This window comes from Mesoplodon mirus (assembly GCF_964341445.2).
Source record: "Mesoplodon mirus genome assembly, chromosome: X".
NCBI lineage: Eukaryota > Metazoa > Chordata > Mammalia > Artiodactyla > Ziphiidae > Mesoplodon > Mesoplodon mirus.
Window position 1 is genome coordinate 18,807,246 of NC_138981.1, and position 19,289 is coordinate 18,826,534.

Genomic DNA, 19,289 nt, shown 5'->3' on the forward strand with positions numbered 1-19,289 from the left:
AGTCTTAACTTGGCCCAAAGCGTAATATTTGCATGACACCTGTTATTACTCTATAAATATCTGTGTTTCCTACCTCACTGTAAACCTTATTTGGCAGAGATCACATCTCTTGCTTACTATTACCAGCATTTAGCAGAATGTCTGGCACATAGTAAGTGCTCAACACACGGGAAGGGAGGGGAGAAGACAAACTAAGGGCTGCATTGTATCCTCCCAAAATTCGTATGTTGAATTCATAACCCCCAATACCTCAGGATGTGACTTTGGAGATAGGATCTTTAAAGAGGTAATTAAATTGAAATGAGATCATTAAGGTGGGCCCTGATCCAATATAACTGGTGTCTTTATAAGTAAGCAGAGATTAGCACACAGCACAGAGGGGAGCATTGCATGAGTAAGAAGGCGGCCATCCTAGAAGCCCAGGAGAGAGACCTCAAAAGAGACTAACACTGCGGACACCTTGATCTCAGACTGGTAGCCTTCAGAACTGTGAGAAAATAAATTTTTGTTGTTTAAGCCACCCAGACTGTGGTACTTTGTTTATGGTAACTTCAGCAAACTAATACAGCTGACTATGCAGGGTGAATAGCTTTATTTTTATTTATTTATTTATTTATTTATTTATTTTGCGGTACATGGGCCTCTCACTGCTGTGGCCTCTCCCGTTGCGGAGCACAGGCTCCGGACGCACAGGCTCAGCGGCCATGACTCACGGGCCCAGCTGCTCTGCAGCATGTGGGATCTTCCTGGACCGGGGCACGAACCCGTGTCCCCTGCATCGGCAGGCGGACTCTCAACCACTGCGCCACCAGGAAAGCCCGATAGCTTTATTTTTAAGTAAGCTTATTTTTATCTTTAAGTAAGCTTATTTTAAATAAATCACCTTCCTGAAAACATTAGCATTTCAACATTTTCTAAGGAGGTGGACATACCTAAGTGACAGAGAAATAAAGTACAATTGTCAAACAAAGTGGTTCTCTACCACGGACATTTGACAGTGTCTGGAGACACTTCTGGTTGTCACATCTGGGGAAGGAAGGCCGTGTTGCTGGCATCTCGTGGGCAGAGGCCAGGGGTGCTGCTAAACATCCTACAGTGCACAGTACAGGCCCGTCACCCCTAAACAAAGCATTATACAGCCCAAAACATTATTAAGAGTTGAGGATGACAAACCCATGACAGATGCACTTCTTAGAGGAAATGGAAAGATCCGGGTTTCTCTTTTCATTTGCAGTATTTTGCAGTTTACACGATTGAGGATGAAAGGATATCTATAAAATTTATTTAAATTTTACTTCCAGGCCAAATAATTGTGAACTTGGGCTTTGGAGTTAGAGAGACCCGGTTCAAATTCAGCTCTGCAGCAACTTATTACTGTATGATCTTGGACAAGTTACTCTTTTTTTTTTTTTTTTTTTGCGGTATGCGGGCCTCTCACTGCTGTGGCCTCTCCCGTTGCGGAGCACAGGCTCCAGACGCGCAGGCTCAGCGGCCATGGCTCACGGGCCCAGCCGCTCCGCGGCACAGGCGATCTTCCCGGACCGGGGCACGAACCCGCGTCCCCTGCATCAGCAGGCGGACTCCTAGCCACTGTGCCACCAGGGAAGCCCTGGACAAGTTACTCTTTACCTATTTATAATGCTCATTTTTTTCAGGAATCAAGACTTCAATCAAATTTTCATTTTATTTATTTTGGCTGTGCCACGCAGCTTACAGGGATCTTAGTTCCCTGACCAGGGATCAAAAACGGGTCCCCTGCAGTGGAAGCTTGGAGTCCTAACCACTGGACCTCCAAGGAATTCCCCAAATTTCCATTTTAAAAGTGCTAATAATATTTACTAGCGGAAAGAAAACGAAAAATTCTTCTCTCTCAAAAGCTTGTAGCAAGACGCACTTGGTCTACAGAGATGGCTTATTGTAAAACCTGGAATTTATGAATTTATGAGGCATGGTTGGCTGGAGAATGGGGCTCACCATTTAAATTGTGTAATTAATGAGGTATAAAAAGAGGATGTTGCAAAACCAAATGACTCCCTTTGTTTATACAATGTGTCTGAAAACACTGCCCAGAAGGAAACTGTCCTTTAATTTTGAATTCAAAATGCACCGTAATGAGGGAGAAAAAGGGCATTATGGAGCTAAGCCTGGTAATGTTGGACTTCTCCAAGAAAAGACTGTTTCACCTGTGCCTAGTGATCGCCCTGTATCCTTTAAATCATTAATCAAATTTGGTATTGGCTAAGATCTATGACTGATATGAGTCTGAGTTGACAAACTCTTTGGGTTAACCAAGACTTTGCATAGAAAAATTATTTTGCACTTCTTATTAACTCAAACATTCCTGTTTTAAGTTCTATCAATCCAATTTGATAAATGTATACTTTAGATAGAATAATTTGATAATATGAAGGATTAACAGTCATAATTGAAATAATCTCATAAAGGGACATACATGAATTTATCTGAAACTTTATTATATAAATTTTCATTTCTTTTAAAGATTACAAAACCTGTTCTGTGACAGGAATACAAGCAGTATTGTTCCAGGATTATTCATGGATACATCTGAAAGAGCTTTGATTACACATTAATAGTATGATTTGAAAACTTCCCAGATTAGACTCTTAAGTAAAACAATTTAAAGTATTCAGTGATATTTAATCCTTTACAAGCATTTCATAATTATGGCAGCAGGGCCAAGCATCTGATGCGATTTAACCACCAATAAAAGGTACAATACATATGAACTCATGATATGGTGCCTTGGGCTTCTGGCATGCCTTACTAGAGAGAAACTAGTATAAAGTAAAATCATATATAATAGTAGAAAAATATTTGTGATTTTTTTCTTTTTTAAAAACTGTTTAAGTAGATACCCATCCCTTTCCCACCCATGGCCAAAAATGCAAAATAATTACATCCCTTAGGTGTATACCTTCCCTTTTGCTTAGGGTAAGAGTTAAGATAAACATAATACAGGTATATAATTTTAAGAGTTAAAAACTCATCACCCATAATCATTAAGGATGCTAAGGAATGGCAATACCTTGAAGCTTTTTTTAAAAATTAAAAAACAAAGCCTTAGATGGTAAACTACACTTAGAGAAACGCAAACCAAAACCTTTATCCTTAAGCCCTTGCTTTGTATTTAAGTTCTATTTTAAGTACTTGTTTGAAAAACTCAGTATACAGTTCACTCAGTACTATAGTGATAATAGGAGTAAAGATTTTCACTTCCATTAGATATTGAACTAATCTACTTAGAGAGGACTATTATAGCAACTCTCTTCTCACATACGTTTACATACATTGTACTCAAATGGTATGTGCTCTAAAGAGGTTTTCTTGAGGTTTGCACCTCTGAACTTAGTCTCTAAATTTTCCTTTCCACTAATCTCTATTCAATGTCATATACTTTGCTAGTTGCTCTGGGAGAAGTCATGGACATTTAAACAGCTTATCATGCACTTCAAGGTTATATGGCAAAATAATGAGGAAAGTGCCTTAAGAGGTAGGAAGTAGGCTCTCATCCCAACCCTTGGTATGCCCTGGTATGAACAGTTAAAAGACTGGAATCAAAGTGGTAAATGTGAGACTGATAGTAATACAAGGCTTAAGAAAATTAAGTCGACTTAGTTACTAGAATTCTTTGAAAACATTCAGTCACATTGGAACCAGTTACAAGTCACTCGATCACACAGAATACAGCAGTGTCAAAAATACATAAAGCGCACTGTAGATACAAATTCTTCTTGGCCATCCATATTTAGTTATTATCATTCTGTAGATTCTTCACTAGAAAAAGTGGTTAAGCGTGGCTCTGCAGAATGCCACACTCCCAAGAAAGCGAGTTTCATTCCTTCATTAACTGGTCTCCACCAATGGTCACTTGGGGAGACCAGCAAAATGTAAGCAATCTGGAGGTGAAAAGAGGACTATTTTCATTAATTGAAATAAAAATGCTGAGTTAAGTCAACTTATCTGTGAATTAAATAAGGCTCAAAGTATACATCCAGTTTGTTAGTCACATGGAGTTGGACCTTTCGGAGGGACAGAACTCTAGGACTAGATTGAAACCTCCTGGTTTAAGCACCAAGGTCAGCCATGGAACCCATCATATTTGTTAGTCACAGAAAGCAGGCCTTTTCTGACCATTTACATTCCTGAGATATCTGTCCTAATGCCTTCATAAATCTCAAATGCTGGATACCACCATAAGAGAGAATTCTCAATAGTAAAGAAGTCTGAAAATTTTTAGCTCATTTATAAAGGTCAGGAAGTAGAGAAAATCAAAGCCATGTTGAAATGTGTATTGCTGACTTTCATGGTGATGCACATCTATACCAAGCCCCCAAATCTTGAACACTTTTCTGCTCTCACCTGAGGCTGGACGTAACCCAGCCTCTTTCTTACCGAACCCATGCTGCCCATTCATGAAACCTTTCCTGGGCTGAGGGTACAGGGCACAGCTAACAGGCTAGCTCCACCTCCCATGATGTCCCCTGGTCCCAACAGCAACCACTTCTTAAAAATAGATGGGAAATGGTTGGCCCAAACCTGCTCTTTGCAGCCCACTGTGTGTGAAATGTAGAATCTCTACTGCATACACACCACACCCTCTCCAGATACTAAGTGACTTTTCCCACATGTCAGTCTCCAGCCTCACAGCATCTTGATTCTGTGCCGTCAAAATTATTATATTTTTGGACTTTTGGGGTTGCTTATGAATAAATGAATCCATATCAAATCTGTTAAAGTGAAGGGTCTATTGTACTTAGAAAGAAGACATATCTATAAATTAGGAGCTGAAATGACTTACTTATACGACAGGTTAAAAGGACGAAAAACTTACCTTAATTTAGCATCATCACTTGAAAGGGAAGATACAAAACACATGGTAGTGTAATCCATATTTTCCAGTATGTGCTTGGTAATGTTAAGTCTACCATTCTGGATATTATTTTGGATTATAAGCTAACAGGAGGTTTGTAAAAGTGGCCTGATAGTTTAGTTCCTTCTTTCATATTGAAATATCTTTCAGATTGAAATAAAACCTCTTGGGAGAAGCCCAGGTAACCAGCGGCACTAACTGGGAAAGGGCCTCACTACCACAACTATAGGGGCCAGGAGGAACTGGACTTGGAGAAATTAATGGAAAGGTTATCCCAGCACAAGCATTACATTTAGAGCACATTGTTGGCCAAGTTTGTCTGCTCTGTCAAAGGCAATAGGAACACCAGAATCACAGATGAAATAAATTATACTCATGAACTGCTTTTTAGGCAGAAAGCCTTCAGTTTTGTGAACATATAACTTGCTTTTCTCCAATAAAACTGGCAGCTGTACTAGGCAAAGAAGGCATTCATATACCAGTAGAGGACTGCCCCAAGAAATATATAGTTTTTGAACAGCTCAGTTTGTGGTCGAGTGATAATATGAGGGGAAGGCAGCACGATGTTATGAGGGAAAAAAACTGAAAGGGAAGTTAAGGATTCTAGTCTTTGCTTTGGGTCTCAGGTTCTTTACCTGCAATATGAGAAAGTTGGACTAGATAATTTAAAAGCATTTACACATTTACTTCTGGTTCTAAAAGACGATGATGGGCAATATACCTAAGCACTTATAGAATAGTGTTAGTGTCAAAAATCTGAAAATGTTATCTTTTTTCTGCCTAGAGTCACATTAACATTTAAAAAGTGACAAGAATTTGGGATGACCATGGTTGGGAACACTTAATAGAGGAGAAAGAAAAACAAAGCTTTCTTTCCAGCCACTGGAAAGCAGCTGTTAATAGTTAGCATCCATATACTCAAGAATCTTTTAAAACTTTCTCCATCTAGATCTTCTGAAATCCCTCCTCCTATACATTTTTTATTTAGAAGATAAACTTATATTTGCTTTCTATGCAATAATCATTTTGTGTCACTTGGGCAAAAGGCATGATAGATTTTCTCTTTCCCTTTAATTGCAGAGGAGAAATTAAGGAATAACAAGTGGCTTCCAAGATATTTAGATAAACCATGCTTTCCTGGCTTTGTACTCTCAGGGGAAGATTTAAAGCTTCTGGCAGGAAAAAAGATTTCTGATGTAAATGGCTTAGTACATGACTAGGAAAGATATGTTCAGGCACATTCTTGATGAGATAAGTTAAATCACCTTTTCCTTGCTCATATGTTTTTCATATTACATATTGATGTATGTTAGGTAGCTTGGCAAAGATACAGGTAATAATGGATGCAGAAGTTTCTTTAATGATATTGTGGAAACTAACAAATTAGATGTAGATAATGAATACTCTAATCTAAGCAGATCCAGTGACCATTATGAAAACTGATCATTTCTGAAGTTAAAGAAAGCATTATATGAAACTAACACAACACTGTAAATCAACTATACTCCAATAAAATTTTTTTTAAAAAAGAAAAGAAAGCATTATATGGCTATAAATCATCAGGAGGAATTCAGAAAACACTCAATGCTGAACATTCACTTAGCCTACCTCGGCTATGATTGTTTGATCAAGAATGTTTTATTCCCTAGAATAAGAAAGTTTAAGTCCAATTTCATAGAGAGGCCTGTGGCCTTTATTACATTCAAATTAGTGTTTAATATAGAGCATCTTAATGGGACAGAATTATGATTTACTTTTTTCCCCCAAAAAAGCATACTTTTCCTGCAGGTATACAAGAACAGGTATCCTGTTATTCATATGCTAAATTCTGCAATTTGATCTATTTATACATGAAATATTCAATGGGACTTCAATGACCTGTTGCTAAATTTTCCTTCGCCAGTCTCTTCACCATGCCTCTTAAAGGCCTTTGATGTATATTGGGAAAAATCCCAAATTTATGTCAACTACTAAGAATGGATACTATTTAAGATGAAAAGTGCAAGGACTACTTCCTTAATTAAGGAAAAAAGACCCTAAGGAGTTGCAAAGTATATGGACTAACTTCACAGGTGTACTCTTGATGTCATACCACACACATATGATAACTTTCTTTACCATAACAGCTCTCTAGGTTAGCCTGACAGAGCACCTGACTTTAAGAAACAAATGAACGAACCAGTGAAACAGACATGGGGAAAGATATGTACATTTTGGAAGTATTACATTCAACAGCTGTTCTACAATCTGGCCATTTTTAGGGCTGTCCAACAATACCGTTAATCCAGGTGAACTATTTAACCAGATTTAATAGTCAATTGATTAATAATAGATTCCAAGTTAAACAAGGCATGTATACATTAAAGAAAGCAGTACAGAAATGTACTGTATATGAACTGTTTACAAAAACATACAAAATGTTGGATGGCACAAGGGATACAGTGCTAATATAAACGGATTGTTTAAGCTAAGTGCTTAACATAAACTGTCCATCCCTATAACTAACAAAGAATATTTAAGGGACATGAAATATCTCCTATAAAAATAATGCTATGTGGTGTAGAGTACTTTATTCAGTGTATTTTTAGGTGGTATTCATATGTTCATTATTATTCTTGTTGATTCAGTGAATATATCTTCATCATGTTTCCATTCTCAATTCATCCGAAGCTCCAGGAAAATCTAACCTGCTAACAATCATTTAAAGCAAGAAGAGACGAAAGCGGGAGAGCAGCAGGAGCAGCAGCATTATGGGTACCAGCTGGGACAGTGTGTGCCTGCAGGTGTCTCTCAGATATGTGCTACCTGTCGCCAGAACTTGTGCTATCAGCTTACACCATGGTACCAAATATCTCACTGAGGTCACTTCACAGGGCTGTAGAGGTGATTTTTTTAATACCTCTCCGCTGAGCAAGAGTAGAGCGGCCTACTGGTTCCAAAACTGGTGACTGATTACGGTTTAAAGCAGAGTATGTAGCTGCCATGGCACCCTGAAAACAGGAAAGAAAGGTCACAAATAATGACAATGGGTAGTCAGTCACCTGTACACAGAATATGAAATGATTTTTTCCCAGATATTTTCTTCATATGCAAATTTATATAGATTTTATTAGGCTCATAATGAAAATAACCACACAGGTCAAATCCTCTGATTTAACTAAAACTGAAGAGGCCAATGTGGGAGGTTGAAATTATCGATGAGAGAGGACAGGGGTGGGTTCATAACAAGCAGTCCTTACTTTTCTCAGGACTATTAAATTTGTTTTTCCTTTGCAACCCTTTACCATGAGAGTCAGCAAGGCATGCTGTTTTAGAATTTGTATTTTGCCACTGCTGACAACCCCCAAGAGTCTGCTTTGGGTTGTGCGTAAGAAAGACAAGTACAAAGAAAAGTTAGGAAATCCATAAAGTTTATCTGATTGATAAATTCAGAAATCATTCCTAAACTGGTTTTATTATGCTATTTTGGCATGCCTTGACTTTTTCTTTTCCAAATCACCCACTGTAAGAGAATCCCACGCAAGAACTGGATGCAGGTTGAGAGACAAAGTGAAAGGGCAAGGTGCTGTGGTACGGAGAGGGCGTCTCATAGTCTCTCCTGGAGGACACGTGGCATGCAGTGCCCAAATGGGCCGCTCACCTTGACTAGATGCGGTGCATCCTGTCTGTTTAGTTGGTATTGCGGCAGTTGGTCCCAGTGGACGATCCAAGGATGTCTGAGCACAAGGGCAGCAGTCAGTCTCTGATGAGGGTCCACATGAAGCATCTTTGACACCAGGTCCTATAATGGGAAAAAGAATAATAAAATAAACTTAAACCTTTGTTTTTCTCTAGCACCTGATACTGTTGAGTATTCTTCCTTGGCTTCTATGACACTATTTTTTCCCACTAGCAGACCTTTGGGTGCAAAGCAATTTGGTCAATATGACAATTTGTTTAAAAAAAAGCTAAAACTTAGGTCTTTGTTTTCTCCTACCTGAGTAACAGTAATTTTGGTGTATTAAAAAGGGTAAATTTACCACATTTTATGTATCTTTAAGGACTTTGGCTCTTTCTTCCCTCAGATATTCTGAGTTTTCTACATTTTTGTGGGTTTATTTCTAAGTAATTTTCAGCTACTTAAGACTTTTTTGTGCTATTGGTAATGCTGAAAAGCAGTACATAACTGTCCAATAACAGGAATTAACTGGAGGGCTCTAAATGCTCCCCTCAAAGATTACAGAGTTATTTTAATTTTTTTTCTACTTCCCAATTTTGTGGGTATTCACCGTATTACATTATACTTGTAATCACAGGTCTTAACTGGACAAATTAGCAAAAGTTATTAGTAATCACATGGCATTCATAAGATAGACTATGAGTTGGATGTAATTTTTTGTGCTCTATTTGTAGCTCATCCTCACCTGCCTTGCACTCAAAAAAGCATAATAAAATGCAAGTGAATGAGAACCAAATTACAAAAATTATAGAGATAACCTCGACTTGCTTTAACTTATTAAAAAAAGCAGGCAGTATGTAAACTCTGATACTTTCTACGGTAACATTACTTGATATGCTTAACAACCGATCGTGACAAAGTTTGTGGTGGACTCCAATGGATAAGAACTACTACTTCACAGAGTGACCTTGAAAAAGGAAAATCTGATCACGACAATGCTTAGTATTTTTCAACAGTTCCCCAATACTTAGAGTAAACCCCAAATCTTGAGCATGATCGACAAAGCCTTCCATAATTGGGGTTCATCAGCTACCCTCTCACGTGCACCTGGTACTAGTCATACCAAACTCCTTGCACTGCCCTGGAGGCATTCTGCCATTCCCATTCCATCAGGACCACGCATGGGCTGATCCCTCAGCCTGGGATGGACTACATCCTTCTGCTTCCCAAAGCTGCCTGGCGAATCCCTTCATTGCTTCTGGAAAGCTTTCCCTGAAATCTTCCTGATCAAGCATCATCTGTGAACTTCTTTAGCATACAAAACACAGCATTGTAACAGGACATGTGACACTGTACTGTATATTTTTGGCTATCTCCCAACTAGACTGTGAGCTCTCTGAGATCAGGAATTCCATCTGAGTCACATCTTTTATCCCTAGAGCCTTCACTTATTAAGCGCATTGTAGGTGTTCAATACATGAATTAAAAAGTAAACAAGGGGCTTCCCTGGTGGCGCAGTGGTTAAGAGTCCGCCTGCCGATGCAGGGGACATGGGTTCGTGCCCCGGTCCAGGAAGATCCCACATGCTGCAGAGCAGCTGGGCTCGTGAGCCATGGCCGCTGAGCCTGCGCGTCCGGAGCCTGTGCTCCACAACAGGAGAGGCCACAACAGTGAGAGGCCCGCGTACCGCAAAAAAAAAAAAAAAAAAGTAAACAAGTACCCAGAAAAATGAATTATCTGGTTTAAAAAATTTTATTGTTAAACAAGGGGAAAGGCTAACATATCATTTTAAATATAGTTACAAAACTAAATATTATCTACACAGACATTAAGCTGGTCAACTGAGGCTTCATCTTTATGCCAAAAGTATCTATAAAAATTTCTGACATACCCTATTTACTAATGCAATCACATCAACTCAAGCATCCACCTCTAAGAAAAATAAGCACTTTTTACCAATGTGTATCTTCCTCATCTCCTCTATGTTTTCCTTATTTTGAAATGAAAAACTTTGCTCTTCTTTTTAAAAAAGAATTTTCTCTAAATAAAGTGAAACTAAAAAAAAAAAGTGAAAGTAGAGCAGGGTTAGAAAGCAAATCAGCATTATTCAGGGGATGGCAGGTCTTCCAGCGAGAAAGCCTTTCCAAATAGATTTCAAGCAGACATATAAAACTAAATTACTGTCTACTGTGAAAAAGATTGACCCCTTTCTTCATAATATGGACCAAAAATAGAAAATGGTGTAGTTATTCTAGGGAACAAGGGCTTTGGAATCAGCTATTTATTTTGGAGCATCCACATGTGCCTGGTGTATAACTGAGGATAAGTTCACACTAAAATTCTGGGCCTTGGTTTCCTACTGTGAAATGGTGATACTACCACCTATTTTACAGGGTTGTTAAGAGGATTAAATGGGATAATTTATGTAAAGTGCAGTGTGAGGCACAGAGGAGACACACAAATCATGAAGACCACCACCATTATTATTCATCATGTTCATCAGTAAGAAGTAGCTTGAGATATATAGATAATAGAGCCAAACCAATATATTCTGGGAAAGAAACAAAATTAGTGGTCAATTTTTGAGTTCGAGTTATTTGGTAACATCATTTCAATACAACTTTATAAACAAGTTTCTAACTGATATTATTTTTTCTCACTAGGGATTATGAAAAATTATTTTCTCAAAAGCTTTTAATAGGAAGCCATACTTACCTTTGCTGTGTCTGAAACAGAATTCCAGTAGCCACCACTGAGTGAGAATTTTCCACTTCCTATCCGTGCCAGTATTTCCTCTGGTGTATCATCAGGGCCATTTGCAAATGGAGTGTAACTAATTTATAATAGAATTAAAATGCTAATGAATAAAACTTCTTTTTTAGTTGGTAATTTTTATATTTATTTGCAGTATCCAAAAGTACTCTAAGTAGTTCATTTAATGTAATACTTTATTAAAACCTACTAAAGTAAAAAAATAACAACATGAAGCTTCATAAAGTACCAGGTCAAGATATAAGTTATGAAATATTAATTTAGAATTAATATACAATAATATAAGTAAGATATGACACATTATAGAATAAAATATTTAAAACAGTATATGTTATGGCATAACTAGACTACAAAAAAGATATGGAAAAAAATCAACTTATGACCTCAAGACATTAATAACAGTACACTATAGAAAACAGTAATGATACAGCTATAAATGTGAGAGAGAGAGAGAGAGAGAGAGAGAGAGAGAGGATTGTATTATTAAACAAGATGAGAAAATATGGAAGGAAAGATATTACAACATAGAGATTAAAAAAATAAACCTAGATAATTTAAACAAATTATTGATAAATAAATGCTTACAACATATGGTACATACTCACCCAGTGAGCATTGTATAGAGGAGGACACCAAGACTCCATATATCACAAGCCGCATCATAGCCTTGTCGTTTTAAAACCTAGAAAAAGTAAAAATTAGTATTAACACACTGCTGTTTATTATATAGATTTGGATAGGCTGTGAACTGAATTATATCTCCTAAATCAATGCATACAAGAAAAACAGAACATGATTAACAAGGCAATATAGTAATCCTATTCTAGAACCTTCTACTACTAATAATTCATATATACATAAATTTAAAATTTTTTTGGCATTTTAAATCTTTTTATAAAATTTATTTTATTTTATTTTATTTATTTTATTTTTGGCTGCATTGGGTCTTCGCTGCTGCAAGCAGGCTTTTCTCTGGTTGCGGTGAGCGGGGGCTACTCTTTGTTGTGGTGTGCAGGCTTCTCATTGTGGTGGTTTCTCTTGTTGGGAGCACAGGCTCTAGGCACACGGGCTTCAGTAGTTGTGGCACACGGGCTCAGTAGTTGTGGCGCACAAGCTTAGTTGCTCCACGGCATGTGGGATCTTCCCGGACCAGGGCTTGAACCCATGTCCTCTGCATTGGCAGGCGAATTCCTAACCACTGTGCCACCAGGGAAGCCCCCAGCATTTTAAAGCTTATAACTTTATTTCTTTCTTGGTGAACTAACAACTGCTTGGGACTCTGGCCATGGACCTATGTCAGACACGTTCATAGGTGAGAATTGTATAAATTTAAATTTTGACATTCAAATTAATTTACTGAATGCTGCTGTGGGACACAGTGGACTATAAAAATAAACTGAAGGTAAATTTCTTATTTAAATGTATTTATATTTTGTATGGGGCTGCAGAAACGATTAACATATAAGAAAACATATAACTAAGTATAAATGGTATAGGGCAAAACTGTTCTTTTATATATATATAATTTGACTTACTCAAGCATTTAATAATCACCAACTATTATCAGGCATAAACTGTGACAAATACATTGTGACCACCTAGAGGGGGGGACAGGGAGGGTGAGAGGGAGACGCAAGAGGGAGGAGATATGGGGATATATGTACACGTATAGCTGATTCACTTTGTTATAAAGCGGAAACTGACATACCATGGTAAAGCAATTATACTCCAATAAGGAAAAAAAAAAAACTGTGACAAACACAAAACAACTGTTTTCCTTAAGAAAATCAGAATCTGGCAAAGGAAATAAACATATACATAGTTAACAATTCAACATGATAAGTATTCTAACAAAACTATATGTCTAAAGGATATGAGTACAAAGATGAGGAAGCAATTCATTCTTGATATGGGGAGAGAGGGAAAGCTAGGAGCAGCCTACTTGTATTGGGCCTATAAGTAAGAATTCAGGAGGCAAAGTGAAGAGGTGGAGGAGGGCAGAGGACACTCAAAGGGCAGAGGCAAGAGAGCAGAGCCTGCTTAGCGCCAGGCAAGTTCAGTGTGGCCAGATTTCCAGACAGGAGATACTAGAGAGACTGAAGGGCTTTTAAAAAGGCTTTTAAAATTATTTATTTATTTGGCCATGCCACACAGCTTGCGGGATCTTAGTTCCCTGAATAGGGATCAAACCTGGGCCCCAGTAGTGAAAGTGCTGAGTCCTAACCACTGGATCACTAGGGAGTTCACTGAAGAGCTTTTTATAAAAAAACTTGTTAAGTAATCTAGATTTTTTTCCCTGCAGGCAATCAGATGTTATTGAAGCATTAAAGAGGAAAATAAAATAAGTGGATGTGTATACCAGAAAGATAACTCAAGGCATAGCGGAAATGCTGGCAAGAAGAGAGAATGGAGACAGGCCACCTCATAAGAGGCAATTTGTAAGGCAGGACATGAAGGGGAAAAGACATAAAGATAAAATGGGAAGGACTTAGTAAAGATTGGATGTATAGGGCTTCCCTGGTGGCGCAGTGGTTAAGAATCTGCCTGCCAATGCAGGGGACACGGGTTCGAGCCCTGGTCCAGGAAGATCCCACATGCCACGGAGCAACTAAGCCCATGTGCCACAACTACCGAGCCTGTGTTCTAGAGCCCGTGAGCCACAACTACTGAGCCCACGTGCCACAACTACTAAGCCTGCACTCTAGAGCCCATGCTCCGCAACAAGAGGAGCCACTGCAATGAGAAGCTCGAGCACCGCAATGAAGAGTAGCCCCCACTCTCCGCAACTAGAGAAAGCCCGCGCACAGCAATGAAGGCCCAATGCAGCCAAAAATAAGTAAATAAAATAATTTTTTTAAAAAAGAAAAGCATTAAAAAATATATATTAGTGTATGTTATATGGCAAAATAAAATTTAAAAAAAAAGATTGGATGTATGGGGTAAGGGAAAAGGGGTCTACAATATTTAGGAATCAGAACGGAAAGGATTTGGCAACAGACTAAATGTGGAGAAATAACAGAGAAGGAAGATTTCAGGAGGACTTTAAAGTTTTAACCCAGATGACTAAACAGTAAAGAGGAGACAAAGAGTTGAGGTCAGTCTAAGGACAGTTTGATCACTGAAGATTTCCTGAAGGAGAATTTAGAGGCAGGGTCTAAAGCAAAAAACATTCCAAAAAAAAAAAAAACATTCCAGTGTGCCAAGGCATAAAAGCTACATGGTGATTTCAAGAAGCAGACTGCTTATATGAAGCAGGAAACAATCATGAGAAAAAATTAGATGGCTGGATTAGGGGGCCATGCTTGGACACCAATGTGTGTCAGAGGCTGTGGATATGTGGACAAAGAAGAAAAAAATCTGTCCCTCATCAGTTCTAGTATCTCTGGGAGAACAGACTCAAATAATCTTTAAAAAATATTTTTCTATCTAAAAAGTAACAAAATTACAAAAAGTTTGGAAAACAGAGGGGGGAATCCAACTATCTTAACATTATCAACTATTACAATTTTTGTGAAATATCTAGCACATGGTAAAAGCATAGACTTTGCAGCCAGGTTGCTTGGGCTCAGATCTAGATCTGACCGCAGGCAAATGACATCACCCCCTCACTGTGCACCTGGTTTCCTATAAAATGCAAATAAAAGTACTCACCTAAGTTATAATGAGAATGAATTATTATATATAAATTATATCTCTGAGGATGAAATCCGTTAATATATGTGCCTGGCACATAAGCCCTATATTAGGATTAACTATTATAGTTACAATTTTTTACACAGTGATAATCAAAAGGCAAGATATTTTGAGGGCAAAGCAGTGGATTTTAGAGTTGCTACAGTGGGGAACTGCAATTTCTTAGGAAAAGAAGCAACCTGATCAAAGCAGTGCTTGAAGAAGACTTCAGCAGCTTTGTAGCTTCTTTGTGGACTGATCACAGAATGACAAAAGGAAGCAACACGCACCTAGGCTGCGGCAGTCATCTGGGGGTGTGGTGAGGGAAGCAGGGGCTAGGATGGCAGTTCTGTGAACAGAAGAGCCCTGAACCGGTTGCAGGGGATAAAAGAGATGGTAACTGGTTATACAGCGAAAGACAAGAAGAGCCCATGATGTTTTAGCCTTAGAAATACAAGGAAGATGGTGACAAAACCAGGAAATTTGAAGGGTGTTAGGAAAGGGGAAGAATAAGCTAGTTTCCATTTAACTCCATGCACTGACAAGCACGAAAGTGTCAGTGATAGTAGTTAGCTACAGATGTGTGATTATGCAGAAAGACAGAAGTCAGAGCAGGAAAAGCGTTATAGGTAGTACTGGATTGATGACAGGATGAACTACCAACAGAAGAAAAAGGGCTGATATTTTATTCTAATTATTTGCTCAGTAACTCTTCAATTAAACAACTATTAACTATTCTATATTAAACACAGTAAATGAGTTTTTAAATATACTGAAATATTGCAAGCAAACTCTTTCGCAATTACCTCTGGTGCAACAAAATTTGCAGTATAACAAGGAGTCATGAGAAGACCATTTTCTGCTCTTAGCTGTTTGGCAAAGCCAAAATCACAAATTCGAATAGATTCTGGATTGCCAGATTCATCCACATAAAGAATGTTGCTAGGTTTCAAGTCTCTGTGAACCACCTAATTGAAATACAAATTAAAGAGGTGCATTAACAATACATTTCCATTATGGAAAATTATTTATTCACAAACTGTCAAGCAATGCACTTAACAAGATGATGGGTACCAACCTTTACATTATCCCAACATTATACAATGCTGACAGTGTAATATAACTGCAACACAGAACTGGGGCAAGGAGAGGAGGAAGAAAGAACAGTACTTACCTTCCCCCTCTTTGTCCAATTAAGTAAGCGGATTAAGGAAAAATGCAAATAGCAGTAATATCTGTCTCCAGGTTATTCATCGTTCAACAAATATTTATGGAATGTGTATCATGTACTAGGGTATTATACAAGGAGCTGCAGATACTTTGGTGAACAAGACCTGTAAGATCCTTGCCTTTATATGCTAGGAACTTAGTAGTAAGGGAGGCAGAGAATAAATAGGTGAGAGATGGGGCATAACTCGGGCGGGTCAGGAAGGGTCTCTAGAGGAGATAACAACTGATCCAACATCTGAAGAACAGAATGAACAAGCCAGAAGAGTGGGGGTAGTCATTCTAAGTAGAGGGAATGGCGTGTACAATGGATGAACACAACAAACATGTACAGACAGGCTCAATGGAACAGGCATGGGTTTTAGGAGTAAAAAGGAAAAAAAACTCCCAGATTTACGTAAGTACTGCCTACTTGCTATCCAAGTAACAATGTCACAAACACAAAAAGATACCATTCCTTTAAAGTTTGTATTACTTTCCCCCTTTAATCACCTACTTGAATACTTCTTTTATCATAAGCCTCTCTGACACTCCTTATTAGACTTATGTGTTTCCTCCATCACCAAATTCTGAGTCTATGTTCTAATCAATAACCTCAGTTTTAGGTCCTAACATCCGGAACACTACTTCTCCAGACCAGTTTAATAACTAATTACTGCTGAGGCACTGAGAAAAGAACATAACAGAGTTAGATGACTGCAAACTCACAAATTCTTCAGTGAAAACTGAGTTCTACCAATTTCCAGTCCCAGTACTAGGCAAATCTTGAGCAGCTACAAGTCAAGAAGCTCTAGAATTAAATTAACACATTTCATTTGTTAGCTTCTAGGGGCAAAGAAAACGAGAATAATGTATTGAAAATAAACTCCTTAAGAAGAGATCTCTTATTCTTTTCTTGCTTCCCATTCCTCTTCACTCCTCTGCTGTTCTCCTTTCCTTCCTCCCCTCATCTCTCCTTTCTTCCCCTTCCCTCCCAGACTTCTCTTCTTTTAAAAATATGATTTTTTTTTGCCACTTACTAACAATCTATATGCAGGAAAAAGGATGAGAGCATCCACCATCCAGAAACCAGGTGGTTATTTGGCCTCATCTGTTTGAAGGATTTCCTTTTATAAGTGAATACAACCCATGACTCTCTGGTTCACTTCTAAACTTGAAATGGGCCCAGTTCTCAAAAGTACACAGTGGCCTAGAAAAAACGGTGCTACGTCTTCCAGGTCACAAAATCTCACTCACTTCTTGGGAAGCATAAAAATTTAATGTTTATAAACAAGCTAAAATTTCAAAGTAGAACTTCAAGCTCATAACATGTACACACTGCTATATTTAAAATGGATAACCAACAAGGACCTACTATATAACACAGGGAACTCTGCTCAGTATTATGTAACAACCTAAATGGGAAAAAAATTTGAAAAAGAACAGATACATTTATATGTATAACTGAATCACTTTGCTGTACACCTGAAACTCTCACAACATTGTTAATCAACTATACTCCAATATAAAATAAAAGTTAAAAATTAAATTAAATTAAATTAAAAAAAGAAAGAAACAAAAAAGAATTTCAAGCTCAATGGGAGAAGTCTACATAGAGGAAGAACAGGATAATTAAGCTAATATATTTTTCATTACAGGCATAAACTAACTTCTACCTTTGTAATGTCAGCTCAAACATTAAGAAAGAAAAGGTAAGAAAAAGGGTATTTGGTATTTTATACCAAATTTTATAAGATGTTATATATATGTGTGTGTGTGTGTATATATGTAAAACGTTAAAAAGACTTACCCCTTGTGCGTGAAGATATTCAACAGTCTTGGTTATAGTAAACAGGACAGCACTGGCCTCTCGTTCAGAGAAAAATTTCTGTCTAAGAATTTTATCCAGCAATTCACCCCCTTTCATAAGTTCTGTCACTACATACACATATTTTCCATCATCATATACCTGTAACATTTAACAGCAAAATGTAAAAAATTATGTGAAGCTTTACATGTGCTCAGCACACAGTTTGGCATAGTAAAGAGAAATTAAAACTCACTTTATATACAAGGAAAATTTTACTTATCACAACCAACGAAGGATATAAAATTTGCAAACAATTTTATACACATAAAGATATTAAAATAGGAACTGATGAGACTGAATGTCAGAAAAATAACCTTTAATTTCCTTCCGTGAACCTTAACTCATGGCAATCAAAATAAGTATGGGTATGGTATCCGAAGGGGCACTGAACTTCTGTTCTTAGGGTGTGTTCCTCTTGATCTTTCTACCTACTAATGATGAGAGGGACTGGTAGAAAGACATGCTGCTGTGATTTTCCTGGCACTTCTGCAACTGCAGAACTTCTGTATTTATACATACAGTACAAAGAATTATTCTGGTTTTGATTAAATCGAAAGACAAGCTGTGGCAAGAATTAAGTAGGAAGATTAAGTAGCAAAGAGAAATTCCATTCAACCACACAGAAGCATACCAATTTACTCCTAATGTAGAAAAAGAAAGCTCACTGTAATTTTGGATATGTACTCTAAGCAATCCCGAACTGAAATAACCCCCTCCTTAAACTTCAGGCCCTTTTATTCCCCTCTTCTCATAGAGTTACTGCACACCTCTGCGTAGCTCCCTAACAGGTACCATGTATTAGGGCCCCAAATATGGAGAAAACAAGGTACCTGCCCTCAAAGTTTTTATTCTAGTAGGGAGAAACAGACATAGAAATAAGAGTTTAAAAAAATGTTGGAGATGCTGTAGCGAAAGTGGGGATAATTTTAGAGACTTTGGAATTTGAAATGAAGGAAGGAGCAAAGATGTAAAAAATAGCAACAGCTTAGGGAGTTCCCCACGCAAGGCTGAGAGAAAGTGTTTTCTACATTTCCTTTTTAATTTACTTGGTTGGATTCTTGGAGGTTATATTAATTAAAGAGTCACTTAAGTGAAACATTTAATGGGACTAAGTTAACATTCTCCTCTAACAATGAACAGTGATAAATTATTCTGAGGAAATTAGAGTTTCGGTTAGGAAGGAGAAGGGAGGATAAACGTTGGAATTCACAGAACCTCAG

General features: G+C 37.8%; 1 protein-coding gene across 3 annotated transcripts in view; it reads right to left on the reverse strand.

The window, feature by feature from the left end:
- Positions 1-2,453: 2,453 nt before the first annotated feature.
- The window catches only part of RPS6KA3 (ribosomal protein S6 kinase A3), a 110,383-nt gene continuing 93,547 nt past the window's right edge, over positions 2,454-19,289 (reverse strand). For all 3 annotated transcript variants that reach the window (XM_082609974.1, XM_082609976.1, XM_082609975.1), the window contains 6 exons: positions 18,010-18,168; positions 15,800-15,961; positions 11,927-12,003; positions 11,265-11,382; positions 8,532-8,672; positions 2,454-7,881 (listed from right to left, as the gene is read on the reverse strand). In XM_082609974.1, the coding sequence (XP_082466100.1) occupies positions 7,759-7,881; positions 8,532-8,672; positions 11,265-11,382; positions 11,927-12,003; positions 15,800-15,961; positions 18,010-18,168 (780 nt within the window). In that variant the 3' untranslated portion in view covers positions 2,454-7,758. The remainder of the gene's footprint in view (positions 7,882-8,531; positions 8,673-11,264; positions 11,383-11,926; positions 12,004-15,799; positions 15,962-18,009; positions 18,169-19,289) is intronic.